Source organism: Podarcis raffonei, chromosome 7, assembly GCF_027172205.1.
Source record: "Podarcis raffonei isolate rPodRaf1 chromosome 7, rPodRaf1.pri, whole genome shotgun sequence".
NCBI lineage: Eukaryota > Metazoa > Chordata > Lepidosauria > Squamata > Lacertidae > Podarcis > Podarcis raffonei.
In genome coordinates this window covers 61,730,675-61,742,843 of record NC_070608.1, presented here as the reverse complement: position 1 = coordinate 61,742,843, position 12,169 = coordinate 61,730,675, and the positions used below count along the sequence as shown (strand labels likewise).

Genomic DNA, 12,169 nt, shown 5'->3' with positions numbered 1-12,169 from the left:
AGACTTCCTCCCTGAAACCCTACTGTCCAGTGCTGGCAATAGTGAGCTAAATGGACCCTGAAAATTATTATGGCTTCGGTTAGATAACAAGTTGCTTGTATGAACTGGGCAGTCAGATAAGAATAGGAAGTTGGTTGCTGCACTACTATTGCAATTGAAGGACACCAGAAAAGAATCCCAATAGGCCATTACATTTATGCAGCTTCGCTCGCAAGTTTCTTGTTCTGTCCATAGTGCAACCCTATGCCTCTTTACTCAAAACCTCAGTCATCAAAAGGTCTAGTAGGAAGCAAAATATGCCAGTGGGGAGTCAGTGGGATTGCTCCCAAGTTGAAGTGGAAGAGTCAGGGTGTGGTATGGCTGCCATATGGAGAATTTCCGAAAGGCAGCGTTTTGTCCTGAATCTATGAAATATGGCAACCCTAGGGTGTGGGTGTGTTAACCTGACTTCTAATTGCCAAGGAGAGGGCGGAGGAGCTGCCTCTATGGCGAGAGCATGAATGACATTCACAAATGTATCTCTGGTATGATTGGTGGGCATTCAGTGGTTTTGCTACTTCTCGGCCTCCATTGCCTCCGCTAGCTCTCGCCCGGTGCAATTATTTAGTATAATTAGGTCTTTAACGTCCCTTGAAGGACAGCCAAATTTAAATAACAATTTGACACACAGCTGTGAGGCATTTGCGAGCTTTTTTGCGGAGGTCCTGTTGCTCCGCCATGACCTCCCTGCCAATTTGGATACAATAAAGGAACTGGAGGCCCCTCGACTGTCCTCGGGTCCAGTATTGGACCACTTTGACTGGATATCCCCAGCCGATGTGGACAGACTCCTCCGAGCTGGAAAGCCCACCACCTGTCCTCTTGACCCGTGCCCGTCTTGGCTGATTAGAGCGTGTCCAGACTGGGTGCTGGCCCCCCTGGGTAATATCATCAATTTGTCCCTTGGCACCGGGATATTCCCAGGGGAACTGAAGGAGGCAGTGGTGCGTCCGCTCTTAAAGAAAACATCATTAGATCCCTTAGATCTATCCAATTACCGCCCGGTTTCGAATCTTCCATTCCTGGGTAAGGTGATTGAGAGAGCGGTTGCTGAACAGCTTGGTAGGTTTCTGGATGAAACATCGGCTCTCGATCCATTCCAGTCTGGCTTCCGCACTGGTCATGGGACCGAGACGGCTCTGGTCGCCCTAACAGATGATCTCCGCAGGCAGCTGGATTGAGGCGGGTCGGGGCTGCTGATTCTTCTAGACCTGTCAGCAGCCTTCGACATGGTCGATCACGAACTCCTGGACCACCGCCTTGTCGACGTAGGGATCCAGGGCACAGTCTTTCAATGGCTGCGCTCGTTTCTCTCTGGGACAGAGGGTGGCGCTTGGGGGGGAATTGTCATCGCGCCACTCCTTGGTGTGTGGAGTGCCTCAGGGTGCGATTCTCTCCCCGATGCTTTTTAACATCTTTATGCGCCCCCTCGCCCAGCTTGTCTGGAGTTTTGGGCTGGGTTGCCATCAGTATGCCGATGACACCCAACTCTATCTGTTAATGGATGGCCATCCTGACTCGGCCCCAGACACACTGACCAGATGTCTGGAAGCTGTGGCCGGATGGTTACATGGGAGCCGGTTGAAGTTAAATCCTTCGAAGACAGGGGTCCTCTGGCTGGGACGGAGCGATATGGGATTGAGGGGGCAACTCCCATCTCTTGCGGGGGTGCAATTAGTGCCAGCATCGTCCGTTAAGAGTTTGGGTGTAATCTTCGATACCTCCCTCTCTATGGAGGCGCAGATTACAGCTATAACAAAGGCGGCATTTTTTCATCTCCGCCAAGCTAAGCAGTTGGCTCCTTATCTCTTTCGCCCTGACCTAGCCCACTGTGATCCACGCGACGGTCACCTCCAGACTGGATTATTGTAACTCGCTCTACGTGGGGCTGCCCTTGAGACTGACCCAGAAACTCCAGCGGGTGCAGAATGCCGCAGCGAGACTCCTTATGGGGTCTTCGCTGCGAGATCATATTCATCCGGTACTATACCAGCTGCACTGGCTCCCGGTGGAGTACAGGATCAGGTTTAAGGTGCTGGTTTTAACCATTAAAGCCCTATACGGCCTAGGACCCTCGTACCTACGGGACCGCCTCTCCTGGTATGTCCCACAGAGAAATTTACGGTCTGCAAATAAAAACATCCTGAAGATCCCAGGCCACAGAGAGGTTAGGCTGGCCTCAACTAGAGCCAGGGCTTTCTCGGCCGCGGCTCCAATCTGGTGGAACGCTCTGTCACAAGAGACTAGGGCCCTGCGGGACCTGACATCTTTCCGCAGGGCCTGCAAGACAGAGCTGTTCCACCAGGCCTTTGGTCAGGGCGCAGCCTGGCCCCCTTCTCTGGCAATCTGCACAGAATTTTGCTTAATGGTTGCCATCAATTTGATTTTAATTAATTTTATAATGAATGTTTTTAGAATGTTGGATTATTGTGATTGTTGTTAGCCGCCCTGAGCCCAGCTTCGGCTGGGGAGGGCGGGATATAAATAAAATTTATTTTTATTATTGCTTTTTTATATTGCGTTGTGGTCTAAACCACTGAGCCTCTAGGGCTTGCTGATCAGAAGGTCGGCGGTTCAAATCCCCGCAATGGGCTGCGCTCCTGTTGCTCAGTCCCAGCTCCTGCCAACCTAGCAGTTCGAAAGCACGCCAAAAAGTGCAAGTAGATAAATAGGTACCGCTCCAGTGGGAAGGTAAACAGCGTTTATGTGCGCTGCTCTGGTTTCGGTGTACCGTTGGGCCAGAAGCGGCTTAGTCATGCTGGCCACATGACCTGGAAAAATGGTCTGCGGACAAACGCCGGCTCCCTCGGCCTGTAAAGCGGTATGAGCGCTGCAACCCCAGAGTCATCTGCAACTGGACTTAACTGTCAGGGGTCCTTTACCTTTAATTTTTTACTTATTGTACTTCTATCAGGTTTGTAATTTGCATTAATATTCTGTTTATACTTTGGGGGCCTTTGGGCCAAAAAACATTATATAAATGAACCACAGAATAACTTCATCATAACTAAGATGGCATGTTGAATCCAAGCATATCACCCTGTATTAATAATTTAAAAGTATTTCCATACTAGGAAGGTTTCTGTACTTGTTCTTCCAAAACTTACAAATTCAACCACTACAATAGAACGTTTCAGGTGCTTTATATAAAATATTTATTTAACAACATAAAATGTTTCCTCCTCTGTAAAAATATTTGGTCATAGGATCTGGAAATGCTCACAGCTTAAATAAAAATGGTTCTTTTCTATAAATATTAACAGATCAAATTGCCATGAATGCATAGCCATAATATTGCAATTAAATAAAAAATTGTGCTGGAAATAAAGTGTACACTGGTTGGTGGCAATTTATTATAGGATTAGAATTGCAAATGGTAGTGACATATTCACTTTAATTTCTGCATTATCTTTTTCTTCTTTTGCTGTACACCAGCCAATTTTCCTTTCTTGGGGGTTTCTTGGCCATCACCCTCTGATGACTTATCACACTCAGCCCAACCAATTTTCTTTTTCTTTATCAATGGTTGCTCCTCTTCATGCGCTGAAACAAAATGAAGTTATCCGTTGTTAAATTTAAAGATCTAATGCTTTAAATACACTGGAAAGTATTCAAGTGTGTCCCTCTACACATGGAAGGCTCTTTCTTCCAGGGGAGGCTTCCATGAACGGAAGAGAGAGAGAGACAATTTTCACAAATTTCTCCTGCAGCTACCCACATCCATTCCAAAGGTTCCCCTACTTCTCTAGAACTGCAGAGGAAAAGAGAAAACAGCCCCAAACACTGACCACTTACAGAAGCATCTTTGGGGCATAGATGAATGGAGGGAGAAATTGGGAGTCAACTCTACATTTTACAAAATAACCAGTTGTTGTTGTTTTGTTGAATGTATGAACAACAACCTCCATGACCACCCTTGTCTAAATAACAACTTGAATCAAACTATCATTGGACTTGTGGGTTTTTCAACTCTGCAGAGCGAACTGGTTTGATGAGAGCCAAAATCACTTGTCCCCAAAACGTTGTAAACATACTTTATGGTAGGATCTGGTTAATATAGATTAACCCTTTTTTAAACAAGTCATTGCTGTATTCCCTACAGCTGAAAACTTAACAGAAGTCCAGGAAAGCTTTATGATACCTTGAGAGGATGTTGTGGCTTCATTGGGGATCTTCTTGGCTTCTGAATCTCTTTTGTGCCAAACTGCTAAACAGGTAAGCCTGGCCTTAGTATTGACTTCACACAGCAATGACGGGGAATTATTAATCTGAAGTGAGGGGAAAAGAAATGGTTAATGTAAATCCCAGAAACCACGTTATTCTGTAGCAGCAATGGAGAAAACTCCCAAGTGCTTAAGTCTTAATTCCTGGCATCTCTAGGTAGGACTGGGAGTGAATTCTGTCTGGAATTTTGGGAGAGCTGCTGCCAAGCAGTGCAAAGTAGACTCTATTAAGCAAGATGGACCAATGGTCTGATTAACTGTAAGGAAGCTTCCATATGTTCCCATAGGTTGAATCCGCACCCTGTGAAACGAACAGCAAAATGACTCTTCAAACAAACAAACCAAGATAGGATGGGCACAGGATGGCCAGATAAAAAAAAGAGAAGGGCTTACACCATTAATATTTGTATTGATGACGGAATTTCAGAAGATGTAGCTTAACTGCTGAAATGCCCTCTTCTACACAACTCTTAAAGGTGTAAAAGCTGTGTCGTCTCTTTTCACTTGGCTGCCATAGGCACACCTGTAACGTAATCCTAGCTGTGTTTACTCAGAAGCACGCTTCCCACTGACGTCACGGCTAGCTGAGATTGTGGCTATTAAATGCCAATGAAAAAAATTATGACTGCACTTCTTGGAATTTAGGATTCAACTATGAATGGTGCACTTAGCTTTGTAATATACAAACCTTTTCAAGATCAAGACTCCACATCTTAAGGTATCCATCGCTCGATGCAGTCACCAGAATATGTAAGCCTTCCATTTCAAAAATGCAGATCTCTTTTACTCTGTGGATCAATAGTTGGTATGAAATATCCCAATAAAATCAGTAAAAATTAAACAGCAGCAAGCACTAAGAAAACTGGCGATAGGAAACAATTCAGCCCTTTTTAACCACTTACAAGTGCTACTGGTTTAAACACATGCTTTCTTTCATGTTAAAATCAGTAAAAAAATTGAAGTGCTAAACTATGGCACATTTATAATGAAAATACAAAACAAGAATCCAAAGAGAAAAAATTAAAAACTGACTATTATATACTCCTAAAAGTTGAGCCAGAGCATGCATAATATCCTTTCTATTATGTTTCAGAAATAAAATACCTTTTTTCATGAGCTTTAAATTCACAAAGGCACTTTTGAGATTCACAATCAAATAACCGTACAAATTCTTCATCTCCTGCAATGGCAAGTATGGAATCCTGAAGGAAAAGGTGAAGAAAGCATAAATCAGATTGAATTTATTTAAAATGCTTTACTTACTTTAACACTGCATTACTACTTACTGTAAGAAACTTTATTGAAGATATTCTCTTTTCTGCAACAATGGTGCCAGAAACAGAAGCAGTTTCAAGGTTGTATATATCCACTTTGTTAGCTATAACTACCACGTATACCTCACCACTGGGTGACCATTTAACAAGATGTGCATCTATGTTAAGAGGAAAAATGATACAGATTTTATAAAATATTAATTTCAAATAGACACCAAATAATCACTTTACTGCAAACAAAATAAGGAAATCAAAGGTGGAATCTACACACATATAGAAAACATTCAGAAAATGCTTTTTTAAAAAGTGTTTTTAAAAATACAAATAATTTTCCATAAGGCTCACCATTGCCATAAAGTGACACATTGTATACTGCACTTAAAACACATTTAAAATGTTTTATTTTCAGCTGTATACAGTGGTACCTTGTCTGCAACCATTTTGGATTACAACCGTTTTGGATTACAACCACGTCAAACCCAGAAGTGTGTGTCCCTTTTTTTGGATGACAACCCATTTTTTTGGATGACAACCCCCCTTTTTTTGGAGGCCCCATTGGCGAAAGTGCGCCTTGGGTTACAACCTGTTTCGGTTTACATCCAGACCTCTGGAACTGATTATGGTTGTAAACCAAGGTACCACTGTAGCTGAGTCCTAATACTGAATGTTATCAGCAATCTAAGCCTAATAGAGAAATGAAACGTCTTGGACATTAAGCTACTGACCCCCCTCCCAGTTCCCTTCTGAATATTGCTAGAACATCTCTCTTAGACAAAGATTCTTTTCAAATGTGATGCGCTACAAATACTTATTCACAGTATGAAACATTACACATACCCCACTATGTAAAATTTTTGCCTTGTTTTTACATGTGTTTTAAAAGAGTGTTGGCTATAAAGATTTAAAAAGGCAAATATATTAGTTATCTATAAACCAAAGTTTCCTTAATGATTCTGCTTTGCAAAACATGTAGCCAGTGGTGTTCCTTGTGTTCAAGGAAGGCTCTCATCCAGCAGAGGCTTCTGTCAAGGAGATGATTTCCTGCAGGACCCCATTTCATCTCCCATGCTGTCTGAAGGATCCTAAGACCTTCTGGAGATTTAGGTGGTGTGCTGGGGAGTATGGTTTAACTATTTTGCCTTCATAGATGCCACCAGTGCAAAGACATTAGAAGCACTCCTAACAGAAAAACCAAATCCTAGCTATGCTGAAGAGAAAGAGGCATGAAGCAACAAAGACTGCTTGGAGGCACTCAACAGGTAACTCCAGAATACAGGAGACTAAGAACTTGAGAGCCATTAACATAGATTGATAGGGGCTTTGAAAGGTTCAGAGAAGGGATAGGACTCAGGATGGGAATGAGGTTTCTGCCAGGAATAATTGCCAGTGAGAAGGCTGCAGACTTATAATAGCATTCAATGGGATTATGAGGCAATGGGGACCTTGAAACATTTGTGTAACAAATAGAGATTCTCAGGGTTTTCAGGGCTGCATCACAAATCCAAGGACACAATAACTGTGGACTCTGAACTAAAAAATGAGACACACATGGTATTTGGCAATGCACGAACATTTCTATAATTACAGAATATGACAAAATGCAAAGGGGATATACTCACTTTGTTTTATATTTTTTATGAATGCAGATCTTCCTTCTACAAGGTTCCACGTTCTGAAAAACAAGATGCTTAATAAACATATTTTGGAGGGAAGAATTAACTAGTTTTTAAAAATGAACAATTTAATGTTTTTCCCCCTCTGGGACTTCTTTTTGAATTTGTATCACTTGTTAATTGCTTTGAGTTTACAGAAAAGAAGAATCTAAAGTTTTAAATAAAACTAAAATGAATGTTTCTGAAGTTGCAACCTTCCGACTCACCTTAACGTCTTGTCTGTTCCTACTGACAAAGCTAACTTCCCAGAAGGATGAATAGAAAAAGATGTCACATGGCCCCTGATAAAAAGAGCAAATGAAAGTCAAGATTCATTACTCCCACGAACTCACTAGCAATAATAATTAAATGCTGCCCATGAATTAAGGCCGTCTTTTGCACCCTGCCATTAGGAACTACATTTGTGGGAGTGACGTGCAGGGAGAACTTTTCTGTAGCGGCACCCTGGCTTTTGAATCCCCTGCCCCCTGCAATCCAGTTGAAAACTTCACTGTTATTCAAGTACTGGCTCAAAACATGGCATGACTTCACAGGCTTCGGAAAACTAATACTAACTATCAGCTGAGAGATGGTGGATATATTGTGTTTTTATATATATTGGGGGGGGGTTATATAAATTATTAATTTTAGTTTGACTGTTATCCCCCCTGAGATCCTTTTGATTAAGCGTGAGATATAAGCAGCTTAAAAAACAACAAGAAGTTCCCAATTCTGACATATCCAGATTCTACAACCCTGGGAAATAGTATCAATGAAAGCTCAGACTAGAGCAGGGATTGTCAACCTGGTCCCCAGCACCCACTAGTGGGCGTTTCAGGATTCTAAGTGGGCGGTAGGGGGTTCTACGGCACAAACTGAATCCTCCTTCCATTGAGCACTGGTGGGCGGTAAGGAAACTTTCCCATCAAGAAAGATGCATTAGTGGGTGGTAGGTATAAAAAGGTTGACTACCCCTGCAGCATCCTCAGTTGTTACACTTCAGTGGCGTACTTGAACTCCCTAATTGAAAAACCTGCCCCAACCTGACTCTACTGTGTTTTCTTAGTTGTTTAGGTGAGTTTGGGGGCAGTAACAAACTTAGGCTGACTTGGTTGTTGCTTGATTCTGTTACTGTTTTTTCGATAACAATTGTTTCATAATGATATTTTACAACTGTTTTATGCTGCATTCTCTGCTTACCGCAGGTGTGTGATAAATATATAGGCTTGTAGACAGCTTCAAGAAACCCTCCAGAACAGCATGGGATGTAGTTTCTGCAAGGTGTTCCTATCCAATTTCCACCACCCACCGTAGCCTTCTGTACCATGCCATTTTGGATTCTCTGGAAGAGTTGTTTTGGAATGGTTGCAGGGGAAGAGGGCATAAGAAAGCTTCTCATGCAACCCTGAAATTAAGCCATACACTTTTTTAAAAAAGAAGAAGAAAACAATACTTACTTGTGTGCCTTAATGGACTTTAAGCACTCCCATCTTTTTGTGTTCCAAATGCATATTAAACCGTCCTCAGCTCCACTCAATAAATGTGAACTTCCATAGAATTCCAAGCAGGTTACAGTGCCTGAAAATCCATGCAAATCAGTTACATTTAATGTATTTTGAACTAAAACAGGTCTTCTACATTTCAAAATGATAATTTTGCAGCGTAGCAGATTTAGATATGCCCCGCAAAACTGCACATGCTAAACTATGTTTGGAAGCTTATGGCTCTCATTTGGTGTATAGGAACCCTGCAGTTCTCAGTACCACTTTGAATTTGAGTCCACTGAAATCCATGAAAATTATTTCAGTGTATGCTGCTTAGAATTGGAAACAAACCCTTGAAATAAGGTTGGCATGTGCATTTTACCATGTGCTGGATTAAAGGCTGTGCCCTTGATCCATAATCCCACAGGCACTTGGGGCACCTGCTGGAGCTGGCTTCCCTTTTTATTAATACTACAGAAGTGAATCAGGCCTTTATGCTTGCAACCTTTCATGCAAGTAGCCTCTGGATCAGGGCAAATATTTGTAAGCCTCTTCATATATTTCTGTACTTAAGTCCTGCTCAGAACCAACTCCCACTAATACATATCTCACTCCCAATCCATGCAACTAATACAAGAATGATAAGCCCCTTACCATCGTGTTGCATCAGTGCCCCATGTTCTACTTTCTTTTTCATGTCGTAGATTTGTATGGTTTCATCCTTGCTGCCAGTGACTACATATCTGTCATTCACAGCGACTGCGGACAGTGAAGCAGTGTGAGCATGGTGGGTGAAATCAGGAAGAGCTGACCAGTTCTGAAGATGAAACATAAAAGAACAATTGTTATTTGCTAATGATATCCCAATTTTTAAAATAGAAAAAGGGAACTAATCTTCAGAGGGCCTGATGCAGCTAATCCTATTCATCAACAAGTTCCATGAAAGCAATGGAATTATAGGAGTGACTAACTGTCATAGTTCTAAAAGGGACTTAGCTAGGATGAACTGTGTTGGAATCAAGACCAGAATGTGCACAGAGCACACAAAACATTCCATGTTCAATCAAGGAAATGTCTGCAAAATTTGTTGCAATCAAAATTTGTCATAATCTCTACCTCACAGACTTGATGTGAGGATAAATGGGGATGCCGCCTTGATCTCATTTAGTCGGAGGAAAGGGGAATAACTGACCCTCTAAGTGTCCCTATTTTTGAAGGGAGAGTCCTGGATTTACAGAAATCATCCCGGATTCTGATTTGATCCTGGAATGTCCTGCTTTTCCTCAGGACGTCTGTTTTCATTGGAGAAATGTTGGATGGTATGGAGTTATAGGACGTCCCTAAATGTTGGAGGATTTGATAGCTCAGCCGGTAGAACACGAAGCTGTTAAGCTCAGGGTCGTGGGTTCGAATCCCACGTCGGGCAAAAGTATTCCTGCATTGCAAGGGGGTTGGACTAGATGACCCTCGTGGTTCCTCCCATGGGCGGGAGGAAGACGCCCTTTCCTCGCCACCACCTCTCGGCAACATTCAAACCCACAAGGGAGGAAGCTGCGCGTGGCTAATGCCGCGAAGGCTTCTGGGAAGGAAGCCTTTGAGCATGACGAGGCGAACCAGCCAAGCTCCCCCGTGACCCTCGTGCGCGTCGCATCTCGCGTGGCGTGCGTCGCGCATGCGACCCTCGCGCTGTAAGTGCACAGCGCGCCACTTTTTGCTCATTCCAACCCCGCCCCTCGCTTTCGTTTGGGTTTTGTTTTTTTAAATACAGTTCTTACCTCACCCGGCTGTATTGCGAACCCGAAGAGCACCTGTTCGTAGCAGCCCCCTAGCAGCTCCATTTCTCAGCCTTTCGGCGGCGCCTAATGACGCGGGGGTCCTTACTAGCTGTGCGGCGTGGGGTTGTCTATTCTCCCGCCTGATCAGGAGCCGGAAGACTGTGCCACCCGCGTGCGCTGCGGCCCTCATTGACAGGCGCTTCCCGTTCGACCTCCTCGTATGGGGGGGCGGGAGGAGCGGCCGGAAGTAAAACAAACAGGCGGTCACCGGGGCAGCCTTGGGCGGAAGTCGTCGGGAGGAGAAGGAAGAAGGCGGGGCGGCGGCGGAAGGGAGCGTTGCGACATCCGAACTCCTCGTTATGGCGGCTCTCAGGAAGGCCGGAGACGTTAGTATCGGAGGGGCTGAGGGAGCGCGGGTGGCGCTGGCGGGTGGCGAGCGGGCGCTTCTCATTCCTTAACGGCCTTCCTCCGGCGCTTCTGGGGTGGTTTTCAGGCTCCCCCGGCTCTTCTCGTGGAGTTTCTCCAGCCCCGCCCCTGTGAGGGAGGCCTCGGCGCGTGCGGGAGACTCGCTTCTCCCGCCCGCTCGCTGTCGGGTTGGCCCCTCGCAAGGCTGCGCAATCCTCCAGGGCGCGCTTAGTCCAGGCTGTGCCGCTTGCGACTGACACCTGAACCTTGGGGGACCGGAGGGTCGGGCTTTCTGCAAAGGCTAAGCCCAAGGCTTTCGTTTTAGACGTAGCCCGGTTGCACTGTTAAGCGTCGCTAGGGGAAAGTGAGCCGCGTTGGACTAATGGGACTTAAAAAAAACCCAACAGGCGGGTCTAGAATTGAAATGTAAAGCACCTCCCCCCCGTTTTAAACTCTTAAAACTCAAGGGAGACAGAGACGCCTTCTAGATATATTTTGCTAAACATACAGTTCTAGGCGAAATCAAATTTTCAGTTGAAAAACGAAGGACCTGGTAAGGTGGTTTTTTGATTTTTTAAAAATCACAGTACTGTATTACACAGGCATATTTCTATTGGGAAACACAATTTTTTGCAGCCCCCCTGCTTGAACATCTGTTACAGAAAATGCGGGAACTACTTAATTTTGGATTTTTCAGATTTGAAAGCGTCTTTTTCAGAAATTATTTTCTGTTTTATGTTTTGCCCAAACTACTAGGGTGCAATCAAAATCTGTTAAACTCTTTATGAGTGTTTTTCACCTTCCTCCATGTGCCCCCCCCCAAATCTTACTCTGAAATTAAATCATGGAATTATGTTCCTGCAGCCTATTGTGATGGCCACCAACCTGGATGCCTTTAGAAGAGGATTAGACAATTCATGGAGGGATAAGGCTATCAATAGCAACGAACCAAATTAGCTTTGTTCTTTTTCTACTGTCAGTGGCAGTTCTGCGAATTGTTGTGCTCAGGTCCTGCTTTCAGGCTTCCCATGAACACCTGACTGTTCTCTGTAAGGACAGAATGCTAAACTAAGTGATCATTTGGCCTGATCCAACAGGGTTTTTATTTTCTTATGAGAGGAAAGTGAAGTTCTGTTGCATTAACAGAAATTCATCTCACTCATGTGCAGATATAATGGGATGCAACACTTTGGGTTTCTCACTTACCTAGGGAATGTATTCTTCTAAAAACTGTGGTGTGCTTTGTGTTTGGAAAAGTATCATGGAAACAAGTTTTGATGATTTCATTGAGACTTATCCAGTTTAGTATACGCTCAT

The 12,169-nt window shown here is 43.9% G+C and overlaps 1 protein-coding gene across 2 annotated transcripts; it reads right to left on the bottom strand.

Moving 5' to 3' along the window:
* Positions 1-3,170: 3,170 nt before the first annotated feature.
* On the bottom strand, positions 3,171-11,046 carry PAK1IP1 (PAK1 interacting protein 1). Of its 2 annotated transcripts, none has more exons than XM_053396866.1 (10): positions 10,481-11,046; positions 9,327-9,489; positions 8,646-8,766; positions 7,416-7,490; positions 7,156-7,208; positions 5,549-5,694; positions 5,367-5,464; positions 4,951-5,050; positions 4,181-4,307; positions 3,171-3,582 (listed from the first exon to the last, which is right to left on the bottom strand). In XM_053396866.1, the coding sequence occupies exons 1-10, from the start codon at positions 10,508-10,510 to the stop codon at positions 3,428-3,430; spliced, it is 1,068 nt and encodes a 355-aa protein (XP_053252841.1). In that variant the 5' UTR covers positions 10,511-11,046; the 3' UTR covers positions 3,171-3,427. The 2 variants fall into 2 exon arrangements, with proteins under 2 accessions (XP_053252841.1, XP_053252840.1); XM_053396865.1 differs by having other exon boundaries at positions 10,448-11,031.
* Between the last annotated feature and the right edge of the window lie 1,123 nt (positions 11,047-12,169).